General features: G+C 66.4%; 1 protein-coding gene and 1 pseudogene across 1 annotated transcript in view; one reads left to right on the forward strand and one right to left on the reverse strand.

The window, feature by feature from the left end:
• The window catches only part of NOC2L (NOC2 like nucleolar associated transcriptional repressor), a 70,483-nt gene extending 66,079 nt beyond the window's left edge, over nt 1-4,404 (forward strand). The window contains exons 19-20 of the mRNA XM_089301605.1: nt 4,024-4,056; nt 4,322-4,404. Coding sequence (XP_089157731.1) covers nt 4,024-4,056; nt 4,322-4,389 — 101 coding nt within the window. The 3' untranslated portion in view covers nt 4,390-4,404. The remainder of the gene's footprint in view (nt 1-4,023; nt 4,057-4,321) is intronic.
• A 467-nt stretch (nt 4,405-4,871) lies between these two features.
• LOC149125868 (sterile alpha motif domain-containing protein 11-like) lies at nt 4,872-20,157 on the reverse strand (annotated as a pseudogene).
• Nucleotides 20,158-21,086: the final 929 nt, after the last annotated feature.

Below are 21,086 nucleotides of genomic sequence, written 5' to 3' on the forward strand. Positions count from 1 at the left end.
CCCACACAGGCCTGAGGGAGGGTCCGGATCTGGGGCCCAGGTGTGGAGTCTCCAGGCCGGGGTGCAGGTCTGAGGTCTGGGTGCGGGCCTGAGGACCAGCATGTGGCTGGGGTGCCGACACAGCTCCCTCTTGGGGCAGGTTTTCCGCAGGTTGACTTCAACCAAAGGCCAGGCCGCATGAGCTCCAGGCCTATCAACTTCCTCCGTGATCCTGAAGCTGTCGAACGCGTCAACCTGCAGGAGAAGGCATACCCGGGTGAGGCTGTCTCTGTGGGTGTCCAGGGTGGGGCCCTAGGGTTCCATCACTCCCAGCTGCCTGAGGCTGAGTGATGGCCTTCTGGGAAGCTGTGGGCCACTTCCTGTGGCTCCTGCCTGTCAGCCCGAGATGGGTATCTGAGGAAGCCCCGTCCCCCTCCTCGCTCTTGCGCTGTAGGATGGCCTGGTGGAGCAGCTGTGTGACCTCACCCTGGAGCACCTGCACAGCCACGCCCACAGCATTGCCTTCCCCGAGCTGGTGCTGCCGGCTGTCTTGCAGGTGCGTGCTGCTACCTGGTGGCCCTGCCTCTGCCCAGACCCCTGGCCGCCCCACTTCATAGCTGACCATCTAGTGTGTAACAGCTCAGCTGCTCACACGCTCAAGAGCAAACAGGAGGTGACCTTGGCCCAGCCTCACAGAGGGCCAGCAGCACGGCCGGCCAGCTTGGGGCTCCCAAGCTGAGTGCCAGGCAGCTGGGCACTCCACCCTGAGGCCACAGGGGAGGGGAGTGACCCCTCCTGGAGGAACCATGGGTTGGCTGTGGCCACTAAGGGGCTCTGGGGCTTGGTGAGTTGCCGAGGGTCCTAGGAACGTGCTGGCTCCTCCCCTGGGTACTGGGATGGAGTGAGCCAGCCTTTGGCCCCATGACCCTGGCTTGGGGCTGCCCACTCTTCTGACTCTATGACTCTGCTAGTAGTTTTTGTTTTGTTTTAAGGTATATTTGAAAGCCAGAGTTAGATGTGGGGAGGAGGGGAGAATGGGAAGAGAGAGAGAGACAGACAGACATCTTAACATCTGCTGGTTCGCTTCCAAAATGGCTGCAAAGGCCAGGACAAGCCAAAGCCAGCAGCCTGAACTCCGTCCAAGTCTCCCATGTGGGTACAGGGGCCGAGCACTCTCCCAAAGGGGCATGAGCAGGGAGCTGGATTGGAAGTGGAGCAGCAGACTCAGCTGGCACTCATGTGGATGCAGATGTCGGTGGCTTAACCCATTGCACACGATGCCCACCTGCCCCTTGTCTCCTGGTGCGAGAGAGAAGCCGGGCAGGCTCAGAAAGTTTAGCCAGCCCCCCTGGGGATTGAGTCAGCCTCACTTTAAAGGCAGAATTGGGGCCCTCCTTTCTGACGGCCCCACGTTCTCCGTCTTGAGGAGGTGGGGTGTGGACCTCGCAGCTGTGGGGGGTGGAGTCGGCTCAGCAAGTCAGAGCTCATGCCGTGAGCTGCACCTGGCTCAGCTCACCTGTTCTCAGGTAGGCTCATGGAGCCGTGCACACGCACGGTGTGTCCTGGCCTGTGTTGCCCAGTAGTCAGGACAGCTGTGCTTTGGGACCCAAGGCTCCGTCGGTCAGCAGACATTTTTGATGAAGAGGCAAACAGGGAAATATTTGCAAGGCTTTGCAGGTTGTGTGTTTCGCCTGTTGATGTTTCTGTCTTGTGAAAGGCAGGTTACACACAAGCAAGGTCTAGCCACTTGTTCTCCAGGGGCAGGTGTAGAAGTGCCATGAGAGCTAAAAATGTTTTGTTTTTTTGGACAGAGTGGACAGTGAGAGAGAGAGAGAGAGGTTTTCCTTTTTCCGTTGGTTCACCCTCTAATGGCCGCTATGGCCAGCGTGCTACGGCCAGTGCACCGCGCTGATCTGAAGCCATGGAGCCAGGTGCTTCGGGTCTCCCATGCGAGTGCAGGATCCAAGGACTTGGGCCATCCTCCACTGCACTCCTGGGCCACAGCAGAGAAAGCTGGACTTGAAGTAGCAACTGGGACAGAATCCGGCGCCCTGACCGGGACTAGAACCTGGGATGCTGGCACCGCAGGTGGAGGGATTAGCCCTAGTGAACTGCGGCCCTAGCCATGAGCTAAAGTTTTGTTCAGGGTGCTTGGTGACGGCAGTATTTGGCCTAGAGTGAGGCTCGGTTTCGCCTGGGCTGCCCTTGCTGCCCCTCCTCCCACACACACGCTTGGGTGGACAACAGTATGGTTTTCCATGGGTCCTGGGCCAATCTTTTTTCCTTAAATATGCATTTTATTTATCTGAAAGGCATGGATGACACAGAAAAGACACACAGGTCTTCCACCTGGCAGGTCCGCTTACTGAGTGGCTGCAGTGGCCAGGCATAGGCCAGGGTTAGGGTTGGGCCTGGCATGGGCCAGGTGTAGGGTTAGGGTTGGGCCAGGCATAGACCAGGCGTAGGGTTAGGGGTAGGCCAGGCAGAGCCGGGGGCGGGGGGGCAGGAACTGCATTGATTCTCCATGTGCTGGTGGGGGCCCAAGCACTTGGGCCATGAGTCGCTGCTTTCCCAGGCATGTCAGCTGGGAGCTGGATCGTTAGTGCCAGCATTGCGAGTGCTGCTGAATCCCCCGGGCAGTCTTGGTGCAGGACAGCCCTGTGTCTGGGCCGTGGCCAGGCCTCTCCCCTCCTGCAGCCTGAAGTCCCTTCCTCCGGGAATGCAAGGTGGCCAACTACTGCCGGCAGGCACGCCAGCTGCTGGAGAAGCTGCAGGAGAACGCAGAGCATGTGTGCGGCGCCGCCCAGGCGCGTCTCCCTTCCGGCATTGTCCCAGCCCCCACGCGGTGGTCAGCTGGGAGCCAGCCTTGGGGGCCCTGGGAGGTGGTGCTGCCTGAAGTGTGGCTGGGGCTTGGGGGTTTGCCTGACCCTATACTCGCCCTCCTGTAGGATGCCTGGGAGAAGCAGATGCGGGAAGAGGGGACCCCACTGGCCAAATGCCACAGCCACTGGCGCAAGCTGAGGGACCGTGAGATACAGCTGGAGATCAGCGGCAAGGAGCGGGTACGCAGGGCTGGACTCGGATCTGGCCAGCTGCTCGTGACCATGAGGTTGGGAAAGGGCAGGGGTGGCTGGGGAGAGATTGGGGTCCCTGGAGGCTCCAGTGCCTGGGCTGGTGGGGTGCTAGGAATCTCATACACAACTGCCCAGAGCCTCAGACCAGGGGCCACTCCCTCTCAGACCTGGTGGACTGGGGCTTCCGGTGAGTGGACTGGCTGGACGGACGCTGTCACCCTGCTTCTTGGCCCCAAGAGGGTGGGGAGGGCTTTGTCTTTCACCCTGGACCAACTGCAGGTGGGCTGGGGACAGCCTTGTGCTGAGAGGAACACACCCGTGTCCACTGCAGCTAGGCAGGGTGCTGGTGAGGGGGGTGTGTGGGGGTAAGGCCTGAGAGAGGAGGGGTGAAAGAGCAAGGCCAGGGACTTGAGCAAGGCCTGGCAGCTGCTGTCCAAACCCTTGGGCCAGGACTGAGACTTGGGGCTGGGCCTGGTCCCCCAAGCCTCCGCGCCCACCGCCCCCAGCCTGTGGCTCTGGTTTTGGTGTCCAGCTGGAGGACCTGAACTTCCCAGAGGTCAGGCAGTCGGAAGGTGGGAGACAGGAAGCACGAGGACAGGATGGAATTTAAAAAACCTCTTTGACCTGGACAGTGAGAGACAGCCGCCCAGGACCCAGAGAGAGGTGGGGCCCACGGAGTGTGCGCAGCTGTGCGGCCAGCAAGTCTGTGTCCAGTAAACCAGTCGGTCCCCTTTGCATGCCTTTGCCTCCCCAGCCACTGACAGCACGCGGGGGTGGGGTGGGGGTCCAGCCCAGCCGTGAGCCCAGCCCCCACACTCCTGCTTCAGCTGCCCCCACTTTGCTGGTGTTCCTGGGAGCAGATTCACACGTGGACTCTTGTCCTTGGCCTGCAGAGACATTGGTGTCCCTGAGAGCCCCGCAGGGTGGGGGTGAGGACAAGGACAAGGACTGAGAGTGAGGATGGGGACGAAGGACGAGGACGAGGGCAGCGGCAGCTCGGAGGGTGAGTGGTCCTTGGGGAGGAGGGGCCTGTGGCTGCCTGAGCACAAAGCTGTCAGGGACTCCAGGGCCAGGCTGGGGAGGGCAGCTCTCCAGCCAGGCCCACGCCCCTCCCCTGGGGATGCCAGGCCAGCTGCTGTGTGCTCACTGGCTCTGGCAGCAGCCCTGATAAATTAATTAGTGCTGTGATTAATTAGTGATGAGTAACCTCCAAGACTGGCTTCTTCCTGATAAAGCAGAATTTATGTGGCCTGGGTCTCTCCTTGCAGATGGAGGCCCAGATGTGGCAGGCGGGGCTGGCCCCAGGGGAGCTGTGGCTGCTGGCCCAGGGGCCTGAAGACCACCTAGAGGAGCTGCAGCTCTCTGAGGACGACTGATGGGCCCAGTGCCCCGAGGCCCTGGCACATCTCTGCGCAGGGTGCACAGGGCTTTTATTTTCATAGCACAACAGACCAAGCAGGCTTGGCGCTGTACAGACCCGGTGGGGACTTGGGGGAAGGGACCAGCACCGGAGAGCAGTCTGCCGGCTGCCCCTCAGCCTCGTGGAGGAAGCTGACCCTGAGGTCAGGAATCTCCGGGGACAGTGCCAGCTACAGAGGGGAGGCGTCACCTGCTCCGGTCGACCTCTGTCTTTTGGTTCCATCTGCAGACCCAGCCAGGCCTCCCCGGCGCCAGGCTCTGCAGGCACCACAGAAAGTGTTCGGCGCAACGTGCTCCTTTCTTCTCAAAGATTCTGTGTGTTGCCGTCAGAAACCAGGAGAAATAGGTGGGGGAAAGGGGTTGGCGCTGGGGAGTTTGAGGGGCCCCACCTCCCCCTGCTCAGCACAGAGGCTGGGAGGGGTCTGGGGCTCCAGGGAGCAAAGCCCCAGAGCCGTTCTCCTGCCACAGGTGAGTCTCGGCTGGCGCAGGGCTGGGTGCCCCCGTAAGGGGAGGTGGCTGCTGGGGACAGAGGCTGCTCTCCTGTGGCAAGTTCCGGCTCGGGGGCCCCGCAGGGGGTTGGCAGCTGCAGCGGCAGGGCCATGGGGAAGCTGGCCATGTAGAAGACTGGCCTGCCCAGGCGCCTGGCCACCTGCAGAGACAGGGGCCTGGATGGGGCGCCTGCCAGGAAGGAGTCTGCAGGGCTGCCCCACGTGGCCCAGCTGTGCTCACCTGGGCCCGGATTTTGAGGGCAGGCCCCAGCTTCAGCCCCATGGTGGTCAGCAGATGCTCCTCGGTCAGCAGTGGCAAGGTCTCCCCGTCTATGCCTTGTTCTTTGAAGACCTGGGAGTGGGGAGCGAGTGCTCAGAACCTGCTACTCTGCTCAGCCTGGCAGAACCGAGAAGGGCCACGCCCCTGCAACGCGCTTGGGGGGTGGGGACAGGCCAGGTGCTCCATGCGTGGTGAGGGGAGGGGCTTACCTCCAAACCTTCCACTCCGGGGACTAGCGTCTGGCCTGCCCCCGCCCCTCCCCCGGGGCTCCCCCTCACCCTGGCGTCTTTCTCCGCAGCCAGACAGGCCCCCCGCAGTTGGGCACGTCGTCCAGCGTCCCGCTTACTTTGACGTCCTCGGGGGCTGTGGCCTCACCATCAGCGAAGAGCCCCCACAGCGCCTGGGTCAGGAGTGTGTGGTAGAGATTACTGGAGGTCCTGCCTGACTCCCACACCCAGCCTCAGCCAGTCTGCCCGGGCTGTTTACACACAAGACTGCTGCTTAGACCACTTCTCCCAGGGCCACCCCACCCCAGAGAGAGAAGGTGCCCACCTGTGTGGAAGTAGGGGAAGCCCAAGGGTAATGGAGGGGGCAGCGAGGACCCTGAGAGAAGCCCCTTCTCCCGCTCCCAATCCTTGCGCCCTGGGGCTTGGCCTGGGGTGGAGCCCTGGGTTCCGACGGCTGCCACCTCCCTGGTCCTCTCCATCGGAGTCCTTTGGGGGCTCATCCTCCGACCCATCTTGAGCCCAGAGTCCGGACCCTGTGGTGTCTTTGGACTCACTGGGCCTGGGATCAGCGGAGCCCGAACCTGCCTTCCGGGGTGCTCGGCGAGCCAGGTCCCGGGGTGGGGTTGGGGGCCCAGGGCCCAGGGGCCCTTGGGGCAGCAGGGCCAGCAGCGGCGCAGCGCTGTGCTTCCAGCACCAGCAGGGCTCCGCGCCGCTGCAGCCCGTGCGCCGCTGTCCGGGGGCGCACGCGTGGCCTCAGGCGCCAGCAGCTGTGGCCGGTGTGCGTGCATTCTCCCAGCTCCTTGTGGCGAAGCAGTTCTGCAGACATCTCCAGTCTGGCCGCGAGAAGAGACAGCGGGCGTCATCCCGGGGCAGCCAGGCCGCCACCCGCCCGTCTGCCGGCTGCGGCAGTACCTACCGGGGCCAGGCTCGCTTCGCCAGGAGCTCCTGCTGCCGGGCGAGCACCTCGGCCTGGGTGGGGGGCAGAAAGCCGTAGCCTGGTGGGCAGGGTTAGGGTTGGGGTTAGGGTTAGGGTTAGGGCCGTGGGGGGCGCGTCCTCGGCGCCACTCGGACCCGCGGGGTGCCGGGTAAACATAGGGGACCGCGTGCGCTCCTCACCTGGGGGGTCTGGCACAGAGCCGAGGGCACCCCCAAGAAGGGAGGCCGGATGTGGGGGCCCAGGGCGAGGTGAGGGGCTTCTGGGGCGACAGCAGTGGGGGCGGTTGTGACAGCTCCCTGTGGACGCCCAGCCGGGTCAGCGGCGCGCGCCCCCCGCCCACCGCCGCCGCCTCCGCTAGTCGCGGCCCCGCGGGCGGGCAGAGCGCAGCTCATGGCGGCTCCGGGTCGCTCCCCGCCCCCCGCCCCCGCCGGCGGGGCCAATTAATCTCGGCGGCAGCGCGGGGCGCTGGCCCGGCGGAGCGGGGAGGCGGCTGCTGCGGTGAATTACCCGCCGAGCGCCCACCTGCTCCGACCCCCGCGGGCCCGTGCGCGATTAGCCGCGATGGGGGCGGCGGGAGGTAGCGGCTCAGGGGTCTGTGCCGTGAACGGCTCCGCCGTCTGCACCCCCGACTTACGTGCAGGTCCCCAGGCTGGGAGCCACTCCCCGCAGCTCTCTGCGGGTGCCCTTGTCAGCCTCAGCACCTCTTGCCCACCGAGGTCGGGGGTGGGGGGGCGCGGTGCGTGCTGCACTGGGAAACCAGAGCCAACCTGACTCTCCCGCCTAGGACGCTGGTCCTCCCCTCCCCCCATACCGTCCCTGCTCAGGACCCCCTGCCAACAGCCGAGGCGGGCTTGGCACAGGCGTCACGGGGCGCCTGCCGGCGCGGGGGTCAGGGGCAGCCCCACCCCAGTACGCTCTCGGGAGAAGACGAGGGCAGCAGCTGGAGCAGCGCCGTCGCGGTGCTGGGCCAGGCCCTGCTTCCGGCGCTGGCCTGCTGGGGATGACGGCAGGTGGACTTCCAGGCCGCTGGGGCTCCTCGGCGCGGCAGCTGCCACCTCCTGCGGAGCCCTCCGGGAGATCTTGGGGGGGGGGGCAGCGGTGACCAGAGGCAGGGCCTCCCAGGATTCCCCCATCCCTGGCCCAGGGACCCCAAGGAGAAAAGAGGGAGGCGGCTGCGCTGTAGGGCAGAGGAGACATTGGAGGGGCTGCCGGGAGCATGGGTGACCACAGCGGGGTGGCAGGAAAGCCCGCCCCGCACAGGAGCCAGGCAGTCACCCGATAGCCGGGGTCAGGAGGCGAGCAGAGCAAGGCTGCCCGGACATGAAGGGGGCTCTGAGGGCTGAGCACTGGGCCCTGCAGCGTGTGGGGTTCCGCCTACAGGCGGGCGCGGTGCGGGCCTGGGGCGCAGGCAGCCACCCCTGGGGACCCCCGAGCCCCACACAAACAGGCGCGGTCACCACGCGGCCCAGCACGACCCGCGAGGCCCCCGCCCCCCGCCCCCCCCCCGGCGTCCCCGCCTGCCAAGAGGCTCCCGCCGCCGCCGCCTCTGTTTATAAATTAATTACCCGGAGAGCGGAGGTGGGTCCTGCCCTGGGCCGGCTGCCAGCCCTTCGGAGCCCGGCCGGCGCGGCTGCCCGCGCCGGTCCCAGCGGGGCCCCCGCCCGGCCGGCCGCGGTTGTCCGTCGGCTCCGCGGCGGGGGCGGCCGGCGCGGACGGAGATTGACAGCCTGCTCGGCTCGCAGCTCCCCGGCGGCCGCGCCCCCTCCCCGCACGGGCCAGCGAGCCGGCCCCAGGCAGGGCAAAAGGCAAAGCAATTAAAAAAGGAAGATTTTTTAAATTATTAACATTTGGTGAATTATTCAGGCTCTTGGTGCCTGAGCTGCCCTGGGGGACGGCGCCTTGTGAAAGGAGAGGAACTCCTGCCCCCTCCCCACCGCCAGCCGGCGCTGGGGCCCCTGGACACTGTGCGTCCAGGGGTTGCCACAGCACAGAGGGGCCAGGCAGCCCCCCTCCAGCTGGGGGCTTCTCTGGGAACTCTTGGGGCCGCAGCACGGCCAGACCACCGCAGCCCAGTGCTGCCTCTCTGGGCTTCCCGGTGTGGATCCTGCCCAGTCTCACTCTGGGGGCCACAGTCCACGGCCACACTTGCTCTGACCCTGCACCTCCTGGACTCTGGACTCCCCAGGAATAAAGCAACCCCTAGGTGGTCCGGCCTCCCCACCCCATCATCCACACAGCCGGCCCCTGCCCAGCACCCATGGGTGTTGGGGGCTGTGGGGATCCCCTCTGGGCAGGGCACATACCGTGGCTGGGGAGGCCCAGGTGGTACAGCCGCTGAGGGTCCTCGCAGGCGCCAGCCTCACTCCAGGGCTGACACGAGCCGGCGGTAGTGGTCCTCGGGGGCCATACTGGGCCCCAGGTCCGGCAGCAGCAGGGCCTCTGTGCAGGGAGTGAGGGTGAGGAGCCCTTCCCTCTCCCAGTGACCTGTGCCCCGCCTCCGGGTCAGGGTCCCACCTGGAGGGGACTCGCTTCGGGCTCTTTCTTCTCCGCGGAGCAGTCACTGCTGGCGGTTGCGGGGAGCGGCCCAGCCTCTTCCCAACAGGTCACCTGTGATGGGCAGAGTGGCCCCACCGTGGCTTGGGCTGGGCGGGACCTGGCTCAGCCTGAGGGGTGCCCACCTTTACTCAGGGTGCCACAGCATGATGGCCTGCCCTGGGCCCTGGGGTCAGCTTGCAGAACTGGGGAGTCGGACGGGAATCCCAGGCAGCAGCTCAGGGCCCCACAGGTGCCCTGCTGTCCCCCCAGCCAGCCCCATCCAGGCTCTTGGGCAAATCAGCAAGCCCTGCTCAGGGCCGCTGAGAGGCAAGGAAGAAAGTCCGCTACACCACCCCAACTGCTCCACCCGACCTGCTCACACCCTGACTTTACACTCACCCTGACTGCTCACACCCGACGCTCACCCCCGACCTCACGCCCAGCGCCTGCGCCCTGACTGCTCCACCCCCTGCCCCCGCGCCCTGACTGCTCACGCCCCGACTGCCTGCACCCCGACTGCTCACACCCCGACTGCCTGCACCCCGACTGCCTGCACCCCAACTGCTCACACCCCGACTGCCTGCACCCCCGACTACCTGCCCCCAACTGCTCACACCCAGGCACTGCCTGCACCCCCGACTGCCTGCACCCCGACTGCTCACACCCTGACTGCTCACACCCGACTGCCTGCACCCCGACTGCCTGCACCCCAACTGCCTGCACCCGACTTGCTCACACCTGACTGCTCACACCCGACTGCCTGCACCCCCGCTGAGCCGCACCCCAACTGCTCACACCCGCTGCCCTGCACCCCGACTGCCTGCACCCCAAGCCGCCTCAACACCCCAACCTGCCTGCACCGCTGCCTGCCCCCAACTGCTCACACCCCGTGCCCTGCACCCTGACTGCTCACACCCCGACTGCTCGTACCCCGACTGCTCACACCCCGACTAGCCTGCACCCCGACTGCCTGCACCCTGACTGCTCACATCCAGCCTGCCTCGGCACCTGACTGCTCGACACCCGACTGCTCGCACCGGACTGCTCGTACCCTGACTGCTCACACCCCGACTGCCTGCACCCCGACTGCCTGCACCCTGACTGCTCACACCCGACTGCTCACACCCCGACCTGCTCACACCCCGACTGCTCACACCCTGACTGCTCACACCCGACTGCTCGTACCCCCGACTGCTCGTACCCCGACTGCTCACGCCGGCCTGCTCACACCCCGACTGCCTGCACCCCGACTGCCTGCACCCCCGACTGCTCACACCCGACTGCCTGCACCCCTGACTGCTCACACCTGACTGCTCACGCCGGCACTGCCTGCACTCCGACTGCTCACACCCGGCTGCTCGTACCCCGACTGCTCACACCCGACTGCTCGCACCCCGACGCTGCTCGTACCCCGACTGCTCCACCCCGACGCCGCGCCGGCTGCCTGCACCCCGACTGCTCGCACCCCGACTGCCTGCACCCTAGGAGCCCCCAGGAGACCGCAGTCCCTCTCCTGTTCGGTCCTCCAGAGCCAGTACTTGGCGTTGGCTGTCACATACCTGCTCACTGCTCAGCCAGACTCCAAACTCCGCAGGGAGCCCGAGCAGCCTCCCAGCCCACACAGCCCCAGCCTGCACCAGCCACGGGCCCCGCCCCAGGTCTCAGGTCATACATCCAGCATCCCAGACCACAGCCCAGCTTGCTCCCTAGCCCCCTGTGCCCAGGGTCTGGGTGTCTGACCTCCAGCACCCCCTACCCTCCAGGAAGCCTCCGGATGGGTGGGGTGAGGGGCAGCCCTGTGTGACCCGAGCCCGCCAGGAGGGTCTCGGCAGGTTGGGGCTTCAGAAACCTGGGCCCCTCAGGAAGCCCTGCCGTCAGCTCCTGAACCTAATTCCTTCTTCTTATTCCCTTAATCTGTCATTTTTATCAGGCTGGGGAAGTGCTGCTGCAGTGAGAGCCCGATCAATCTGCACATTACAGCTGACAGAATGGTGCTAATAACTTATTGATCTCCAGCCACCTCACTGCCACTGGCCCCAGAGCCCAGCCTCAGGCCCTGCCCCAGACAGGGGACCCCCACCCCTCCCAGCTCAGGGCATATGGAGCCAGCTGAGGCGGGGGTGGCATGAGCTACACAGGGGGCCCTGAGGAAGCCAGTGTCAAGCCCCTCGGCCTCAGGTGTCAGAGCCAGCGGAGCAGGAGGGGCCCCGTGCCCATCTTGCTGTGGGAACCTGGACACACGCACAACCACTTGGGGTCCCAGACGAGCTCAGTTTGCCACAATCTGTTTCCCTTTCTCCACAGTGGAAGTTCCCCTAGGCTTTTCTACTGGGGGCCGGGGGCTTCCTCTCTGTTCCTAGAAAGCCCGAGAAAGTCACAGCTTGGAAGAGGTGACACTGGGGGGTGGAGAGGACCCGCGGGGCACAGCCCCCCGGCTGGCTCCACACGAGGAGGGCACACTGCTCTGCAGTTACAGCAGCACACGTGCCGCCCACGGGCAGATGCACTGCTGACCGTGGCGTCAGGACCCCTCCCAGCCCCACCTGTCCTGCCCAGGGGTCCCGGGCATCAGTGTTGGGCGGGGCCAAGACTGAAGCCTCAGGCATGGGATTGACATGGGGCATGCGCGTGTGAGCACTGCAGGGTGACATGGGTGTGAATGACGTGTGTCTGCAGCATGGAGCATGCCGGCCCCCAGCTGGGAGCAGCTGCACACGTCTGTGCACACACACAGGCACATGCCGTGTACCTGAGTAGGTTTCCCCTGTGTGTGGGCGGCAGGGGAGAGACCTGCGGCTCAGCATATCTCAATCATGTGGGGCCCTCCTGGTTCTGCCTGATCGATGGGGCAATTAGATTTTATCTGCTCAACCCGCCTCAAGACGCTCCACCCACAGAGGCCTCCCCAGGCACATGGGGCCCCTGGTGGGGGTGCCCAGGCGTCCTGTGGGGGTGCAGGGCCTCCACCCAGCCTTCCTGCCAGCAGCGGCCCAGCCCGGGGTCTCCTGAGTCCAGCTCCCCAAGCGCCTTTCCTGCCCTGCGTTCAGCTGGAGCTGAGAGCTGTGCCCCTCCCTCCGAGCTCCTGGGCTAGGCCCTGCCCACCCTCAAGGTCCAGGAGCCCGCAGCCCCCTCTCTGGGGACAGGGCCCCTTCCCTCCTGGGAGCCTGGAGGAGCAGGACTGGAGCTGGCAAACTCTGGGGTTGGTGGATGGGGGTGAACACACTCCTGCCCGCGTGAGCCTTTCTGGGGTGGGGGTGGGGCATTTCTGAGCCCCTGTGAGGCAGCGGCAATTCCAAAGCCACCCCAACAGCGGCTAGGGAGTGGGAACCTACCCTGCCTGCCAGGCTGGCTGGCTGGGATTAACACAATTACCATCACACGGGGCCCCAGGGGACGGCCGGCCTCACACCTCCCGCCTCCTCTACCGCAGGCCTCTCTGGCAGCCGGCCAGGGCAGCCAGGGCTTCCTGAGCACTTACTCGGGCAGGGCAGGCTCCTCACCTGCAGGTCCCAAAGGCCAATCTCCACGCATGCCTCTCTGGAATTCACAGCGGCTCTGGTGCTCCGAGAAAAGTAACGAGGTGGCGGCTGCGATGGCCGCTGGATAGCAGGGCAGGAAGGCTGTCCTGGCTGCAGAGCAAGATGGGAAGCAGAGTCCCTGGCGCCGCCGGGGGGGGGTGTGGACAGACAGCCTGGCCAGGCGAGCAGGCAATGCCACGTGGGTCCTCTGTGATACCAGGCCGAATGCGCAACCATGGGGAGCCCAAAGCAAGGTGAACCGCGCACACAAACCCCACCACTCCCCCAGAGGGTGTGTAAGGAGGCCAGGTGGCCCGTCTGAGCAGTACTCTACAGAAGGGGAACGGCTGCTGGCGTTCCTTCCAGGGCGCCCACCAGGCAGAGGGGGAACCTGCACGGGGAGTGGGGGTCACCCCCCGGGACAGGCCCAGAGAGGACTGTGTCCCCTGTGTGCTCACAGCGAGTGGAACCTGCAGTCCCCTCAGATGAACAAACAGTGCAGACCAAGGTCCTAACAGCCCGCCGCGGGGCCAGGGTGTGTGGGGCCAGGTGGGAGCCTCAACAGCCAGCCGCAGGAAGCAATGAATGTGCATTTAACTCTTGTCCCAGATTTTCTTCCACGGACTCTCAAAAGAGAAGAGGAGGAAGCTGCGGCCACCTGCCTCCCTCTTGGGGTTCTGTGGGCAACCCCGGGCAGCAGAGAAGGACGCCACGGGGTCAGGGTCCAGAAGCAGCAGGGCCGGTGTCTCACCCATCACACAGACACCCCTCCCTTGCACACGCCCGCCCCTGCCCACCTGCTAGCCGCAGCAGCCTCCTGAGTGACACTAGTGGCCCCCCCCCCCCCCCCCCCCCCCCCCCCGAGTGGAGCCTCCATCAGTGACCTGGGCACCGACCCTAAACCTCATTAAATAGCCCCCAGCCCCCCTGGCCGGGGCTGGCTGGGCTGGGCTAATCCAGGGCTGGCCCCTAAGCAGATCAGTTTCGGCACCAAAGACTCCATCCGGGCTGGGCCCCCGCGCCTCGGAGGAAACCCAGATGCACCGTTGCTCCCCACCCCCACCTCCTCAGGAAAGGCTCGGCCGTGCAGCAGGACGTCAAGTGGGGGTAAGTCCTTTACAGGATTAATTGGCAGGAGTCTCGTCCCTGCGGGGAAGCTGGAGCCCCAAGTGCTGTCCTCAGCAGGTGGAGGGGGCTGAGGGGGCCCCAGAAGCAGGCCCATGCCTGCCAGAGACCCCTGCTGCAAACCGCCTCCCACCGTGCCCAGGGTCTGCAGGAGGGGAACTGGCCCCTCTGAGATCCAGGGGGCAGCAGCCCATCCGTCCGTCCTCTCTGTCCACAGCAGCCACTGCCACAGCCAAGGGGCTCGCCACCCACTGAGTGGGCACTCGGGCCAGGGGGCTGTACGGGCGAGCCGTGCCGTCCCGTTTCTTGGCTTCCATCTTGGGGAGTCTGCTCCTTGGGCCCAAAGAAGGCCCTGGTCCTGAAACCTATTCTGGTCACCTGGGCACTCTCTGGCTTCCTCCAAAGAGCCACAAAGGGGCAGGCACGGTGGTGCAGCGGGTCAGGATGCATCCGGGCCGGAGCGCCTGGGCACGAGTCCCAGCTCCGACTCCCCAATTCCAGCCTCCTGCTAACGTGCCCCTTGGGAGGCAGCAGTGCCGGCCCAAGTGCTCGGGGACCTGGATGGAGCTGCTGGCTCCCAGCTTTCTCCCGGCCCAGCCCTGGCTGTTGCAAGCATTTGGGGAATGATCCAGTATATGGGAGATCTCCGTCCATCTGACTTTCTCAGTGTTTCTTATATATATATATATAGGTAAATAAACAAATAGACAAATAGCATCCACAAAGTAAACTGTCACACACCAGGTTGGGACGTCCCAGGCATCCAGCAGTAGGTTCTTGCAGCCATGAAACAGCCTCTGTGCCCGACACACACAAGGTCCTGTCGAAGGGAGGCTGTGGGGGAGGCGGTGCAGGGAAAGGGAGGGACAGGAGGACAATGGCAGGAGGCCCCCGTGGGGAAGCGGAGGGAGGTGGGACAGAGACCCCACTCCCCACGGGCATCCCTACCCCTGGGCTCCCCTCAGCACAGCCCTTGCCCAGTCCCTGCCACCTAAACACCTCAAGAAGGGGGCCGCGTCCCCACCTGCCAACTACAGCTGTAGGGAACGCCTGCTGGGCTCCGTGGGGCACAAGAAGGAAGGCAGCACAGACAGGCAGCTTCTGCAGAGCCAGGTGGGGGACAGAGACAGGTGGGGGACAGAGCCAGGCAGGGGGCCCAATGCCACCCGTCAGCCAGCTCCTCTGAGGCCTGCGAGCCATGCCCCTGCCAGCACGCAGGACCAAGGCCCAAATCCCTCCAGGCCTGGCCTCTTCCCAGGCTGCCATTGACCCCTCTTTCCCGTGTCAGTGCCCCGCCCTCACACCCCAGGCCGGGACAGGAGCAGCTTTCCTGGAGCAGAATGGCCCCTGGCTTTCCTACAGGCCTTGCCAACCAGTTTATCCTATAGCATCCCAAGTAAAAGGCTCATAAAATGTCATCAATGTTCATGACAGTTCATTAAAAATGATCAGTTGAGCTAATAGCTCCAAAATGAGGTGGAAATAGGATTTAGAAATGTTTTTATTGTAATTTGGCTCCAGGATCCAGAAGACCTCAGAGACATAAATAATAACACATCTGGTGCACAGCCAGGAGGAGCACCTGGCCCCTCTATGGCCGGGGTCGCAGAAGGCTGGTCCTGCTGCCAGGCGCCCACTGCCTGCCTGTGGGTCCTTGCTGTGTTCACCTGGAGGCCACGGGGGAGAGACAGGACCCCACAGATGCCAGAAGCCTCCAGCTGGGCTCTGCGGGTGGTCTGACACAGGCCCTGCCCCCTCTAGGGCCTGGGACTCGCATGCCTCAAAACAAGCTGGTCACTCCCACACCAAGGAGCTCCTAGCAGCCCCTCGCCTGGAGGACGATGTCCAACAGCCCCGCACCAAGGCCTCGAGCGTCCAGGTGAACCAGCCATGCCCCTCCGCCCCATTCCAAACGTGGCCTTTCCCTCGCGAACCGCTACACTCCCGCCACCACTCTCACCTCCTGGAGGGCAGGGCCTGACTTTGGGCAGACAGTGCTTGCAACCACTCGGTCAGAAATGACTGAGACCCTGGACCGTCCAGCACACTCCCAGCCCGGAGGGGCCTCCAGCCAGCTGCCTCCTGTCCCTGAGCGGGTGAGCAGCACAGCCCGGGCTGGGGACGCCTACCTGCAGGAGGTTTTGCGGAGAGGAGATGTTCACGTCCCAGTGGGTGTGGACTCTACAGAGAGAGGAAGAGGAGTCAGCCTGGCCTCCCGGGACCGACAGCTGGACAACAGGTGGGTGGGACCTGTCTCTAGGGCGGGCATGGGGCAGCTCCTCCGGGTGACAGGCCCAGGGGGCCCAGCAAGGACAATGCTGAGACCACTCACTCCCCCTCCTGCTCCACTCAGAGCTGAGCTCTGCTGGGGCAGGCGCTGCAGCCCCTCCGCTAGGGAAGCAGAACTCCAGCTGCCGGCGCTGCTCTGGCCAGGTGGGGACCAGATCAGAGTGATCGTCTGCAGCAGCCACTGGCTTGGAGGAGTGGGGGCATCCCACCAGGGGCAGTGCAGGCCCCAGGGGCTGCTGCTGCCAAGTGACCACTGCACGGCGGAAGGAGGGAGGGAGTGCGTCCCACCAAGCCTTGGTGTGAGTACCTTCTCTTCATGATATGAATGTGGGGGTCATCCTCCTGCTTCAAGCCTGGCCGCCGCCCCGCAGGCTGGGCCACTCCCATCACTGTCACCATCGCTGGCAGGAAGCTGGGGTTCCGTTCCTTCTTGAGGACCCGTGTGGGTGTTAGGGCAACCGTTCTCTTGTCTGCCAACCGTCCCCGGTTCTGGGGGTGGGTGGGAGGAGAGGGGGGATGGGCTGCACAGACACGGCCTCCTGGGCCTTGACCCCGGCCCACACCCCCAGGTGCGCCCCCCGCAGGGCCTCAGGTGTGCAACAGTCCTTGACTGCTGTTCCCACCACCCCCACCCACAGTGGGGGGACCCTCAAGTCTGGAGGACTCGCCTCCTGATCAGGAGCCACAGCTGGCCAGAGACAAGGCATCAGTCAGGACCCCTGCACACCCACGCCCAGCTCCCTCCCTGCCCCACCCTACCCGGGCTGGGTCAAGATGCAGAGGGGCCTGTGGGTGGGGGCCCAGCCGGGAAGGACAGGGTGTGGCCACTCTCTGGGCCCACATGTGAGGCAGCCCCACCTGCACAGCCTCAGAAAGCCCTGGGGATATGTTCTGAGGGCTGACCCTGGCGGATGTCCATTCAGCCCACAGCTGTCTCAGTGAGTGCCAGTCTGACTACCCCAGCCTTCTGTGTGAACACCCAAGTCCACCCCCTGTGGACAAAGTCCCCGCCCCTCTTTGCCGAACACCCTGCAGGGCCCAGACAGGGCCATCCCAGGGCCTGGGAGGACTGGGAAAGTGGACCTGCTGAACCTCTGCAGTCACAGGGCCACCAGGTCACCCCAGGCCCAGACCCTTTGCCCCTCAGGCTGTGGTGGGTAGGTTTTTTCTCCCTGTCCCCCTGCCCCCGCTGGGTGAGTGCAAACAGGCTGGGGTGCCTTGAGCTAGGAGGAACAGAGCTGCCACAGCTCAAAGCCCCAGGTGCAGACACAGAACAGCGCACACTGTTCACTAGTGGGCTGCTGGCTCAGGCAGGCAGCACAGGCCTGCCGACACCTAAATCCGTCTCCTCTGTTCCGTCACTGGGGCCTCCTGGGACCCTCTCTTCTCCCACCGCACCCATGAGCTTGAGGAGGGGTGGCAGAGAAGGGCTCGCTATCCCCCACAGCACCACCTGAGCTAGTGTACTCCACTCTCAGAGGTCAGCTGGGGTGGCCGCTGTGCTGACCTCCAGGTGAAAGGCACTTGCGACTTAGAACTACCATCACCTCCAGGTGGACCGCCCCCACCCCGCCAGGGTCTGGGGAACCTGGAAGCTGAAATCCTCTCTCCAGGGTCCAGGAGCCATGACCTCCCCCCACACAGCCTACGAGAACCCAACTGGGCCCACCCTGAGCAGCCCACACCATTTTTCTATCTGCAGTGCTCAGTGAGACAGGGCCAGCAGCACTGGTGCAGCTGGGGGTAGCACAGCCTGAGGCCTGCAGCCCAGTGTCCACTCTTAGAGACCTGCCAGGGCCAAGGGCCCAGATATCCAGTGACAACCAGGCACAGGCGGCAGGCAGGAGGAGGGGCTGCCTGGCCGAAGACTCTGCCTGTCAGTCAGTGGCCTGCAGAGCACGCTGTGCTGGGAAGTCCCGCCCGCTGCAGGCCAGCGCCAGGGCCTTGCAGGCTCGCCCTCCTTCCCCACGGTTGCCCATGAGAGCACACGGGACCCTTCTCCAGTGGAGAGGGAGCTCAGCCTAGGCAGGGGTGGTGACAGTTCCAGCACAGCCATCAGGCAGCCAGGGCACAGGGCCGCAGCCCATGTGTGTTTGAGCTGCGCGTGAACTCCAGTGTGTGCGAGGCTGTTATCAGACCGGCTGTGGGCGTGCCCAGCCAATGTGCCAAATGTCTGAGAGCCTCTCTTCACGTCCGTGGCTCCTAGGCTGCCATGAGGAACCCAGACAGCACCCCTAATCTTAGTCCTTAGAAACAAATGCAGGGGACCTACCCTCACCTCCTGGGAGGGCACAGATCCTGCCCCCGGGAAGCAACTCTCAGACCAGTCTGCCCAGCCTGGCTGCCCAGGGCATGCCACACCTGTCCAGAGAAGTCACACACCCTGCCCAGCTCCACGGACACCTCCCAGGGCCAGGCACACCCCTAGAGGAGTCAGCAGCCCATGCCGCATGCTCCCCAGGCCAGAGACAACGTGCACAGGTTGTCCCCCACGGTGGGGTGAGCCAGCCCACAATTCCAGATTCCTCGCACTCTGAAGCCCACGCAAAACCCCGCACTCAGGAGGCTCTGTGTCCCAGTACACTGGTTCCCCGCCCTTGGGGGGTACCAGGCGCCCCACACACACTCACTCACCCCTCCTGAAGCCACCTGGGCTCTGAGCCCTTAATGAAGGGACAATCACACCCTGGGACCAGATGCCGGCTCCAAGGTGCTCACCCCGAGAAGGGCCCGGTGGAAACCCGAATGTCCTGGGGACAGGGGGAGAGGCCGCAGAGCAGGCAGGGTCCGCTGCCGCACAGCTGACAGGGGCCCCGCCCCCTCTGGGGCTGTGCCCGGCCCCTCCCCCGCCGACCCCTCCCAGGAGCCCCCCCCCACACCCAGGTCCCCTGAGCGTCGCGCCGCGTCTTACCACCGGGGAGGAGATGCGGCAGCCGGGACAGTCGCAGATCGGAGGGTGCACCTGCCAGGATCCCCTTGGACATAGCGTCTTCAGACCTTCCCTGCGAGGCGAGCGGCGGTGCCAGAGCAGAGCGGCCAGCCGGCAGGCAGCGGAGCCTCGGGCTGCTGTGGGGGCGTTCACCGCGCCTCTCCCGCACCGCCTCCCTCCCAACTAGGCGCCGCCGCGCCCCGCCTCCCGGACGCCCACCCGCGGGCTCTGAAACTCCAGTGCATGGGCGAGCCCCTCCTCCCGCGCTCCACCCTCTCCAGGCCGGCCGCGCTGGAGCCGGGAGCCGGGCGGAGGAGGTCGGTCGGGCTGGGGGCGGGTGAGCCCGGAGCCGCGGGGACCCGGCGGCCCGGAGCAGCGAGCACGGGCCCCAGCTTTCCAAGCGCTCCCGGGTCACGCTCTGGGAGCCAGGCGCCCGCATACTCCCGACCAGAGCGCGCGCACAACGCGCCGCCCCACACCTAGCTCTCACAGCTTCCCCCCCGCGCGCACGCCCCTCCATTCCCGCGGTAACCCGCGGCGCCGCGTCCTTCACTGCACCCGCCCTCCCCGCCGCGCTCCCGAGTTCCCGCAAACTTCCTCTGGGCCTCGATGCCCAGGAACCTCCGCAGGGGAAAACGCGGCGGGGCGGCCGGCCGGCGGTCGTCCGCAGCCCCGGGACGAGCTGCCCGCGGTTCGCTCCCCGGCTGTCCGCGCGAGGGCGGGGCGAGGGCGACCCTGGGGCTGCAGCGCCCCGCCCGGGTCGCGGCCGCGGAGTCCCCGAGGGCCGCGCGCGAGCGGGCGGCCCCGCGCCCCCTCCCCGCACCTTTGTGGCGGATGCTGCGCTTCTCCAGTCCTTTGGCCGTTCTCGGCCGCTGACGAACTGGAACTCGTTGGGCGTGAGCCACTCGCCGCGGTGGCGGATGGACGGGCCCCTTGCTGCCCTGGCACAGCTTGCGCACGTAGAGCGGCAGCGCGCGGTTCGCGCCGTTCCCCACTCGACCTCCGATGCGGGCCTCGCCGTTGCGTGGCGCCCCGGCGGCTGGAAGTCCGGCGCCGCGGCCGCAGGGGCCGCCAGGCGCTCGAGGGCCAGCGGGTCCCCGGGGCAGGTGGAGGTGCGGGGCGGCCTCGTCTGAAGGCTGAGGTAGGCGCGCGGAGGGCGGAGCGGCGGGGCCAGCAGCGCCTCGTGGCCGGTGGCCGGGGCGGGCAGCGAGGCGGCCGGGGGGGGCAGGGGGGGCGGCGGCGACGGCGCCAGGGTTAAGCGGGCAGCGGCGGCAGCGGCAGGGCGCCAGCGCCGGGTGGAAGGTGGCCAGGGCTAGGGCGAGGTCCTCGCGGCCGGGGCCTTCTTGACCGCCGGCATGGCCCCGCGCCGGCCGCGGAGCCCCGCTCTCCGCCTCCGGCGCAACGTACCCGGTCGGGGCTGGGGGGGGGGGCCGGGGCCGGGGTCGGGGCCGGGGCCGGAGTTGGGTGGTCGCCACGGCCGGCGGACCCGCGCTGCCTGTCCCCGCGCCCCGACGCCCCGCACTACTGCGCCCGGCAGGCGGGGGGGAGACTTTGGGCTGCGGGGGAGCCGGGGGGCTCGCCCAGCGCGCCGCCGCCTCCGGGGCGCTGGGGCTCCAGCCGGGGCGCCCGGGGTCCCGCGTCCCGGCCACCTCGCCCGCTCGCTAGCCCGAGGCCTGTGCGCCGGGCCGTGGAGAGTCCCGGAGTCTCGCCGGCCCTGCTCCCGCCCTGTTCAGGGGTCCCGAGCCCCGCCTCGCCCCCGCCCCGCCCCACACGCCCGCCGCGCCCCCGCGTCCGCTGGCGCGCGCCCGCCCGGCGGGGACTCGGAGACTCCCGCCGCCGCCCGCCGCCGCCGCCGCCGCCACAACTTGGCCCATTTAAACGGCCCCGGCGCGGCGGGCGGGCGCGGGCTCCCGCGGGGGGCGCGTGACGCCGACCGGGTTCCCGCGGGCGGGGGCGCGCGCGACGCCCCAGCCCCATCCCTGACGGGCGAGGGCGGGAGCAGGGCGGACGTTGGTGAGTGCGCGGATGCCCCTCGTGGCCAGTGTCGGTGCTGGGGGCAGCTGGACTCCCCATGGGCACCCACTAGTGAGAAACTTCTGGCTGTGGGGCCGGGGGAAGGGGGGCCACCTCCCCGGTGGGCGTGGGCGGGAGCCTGGGTGCTGGGGAGGGCCTTTTGTGGTCTCCAGGTTGAGAGGCATCTGGTCCCGGGTGAGGGACCTCTCCTGAGGCCGCTGCCCCTCACCCACTGCCACCTGGCACCCTCCCCTACTCACAGCCGGGTCAGGG

The sequence above is a fragment of the Oryctolagus cuniculus genome, chromosome 7 (assembly GCF_051225735.1).
Source record: "Oryctolagus cuniculus isolate XC-2025 breed Fujian yellow rabbit chromosome 7, ASM5122573v1, whole genome shotgun sequence".
Classification (NCBI taxonomy): domain Eukaryota; kingdom Metazoa; phylum Chordata; class Mammalia; order Lagomorpha; family Leporidae; genus Oryctolagus; species Oryctolagus cuniculus.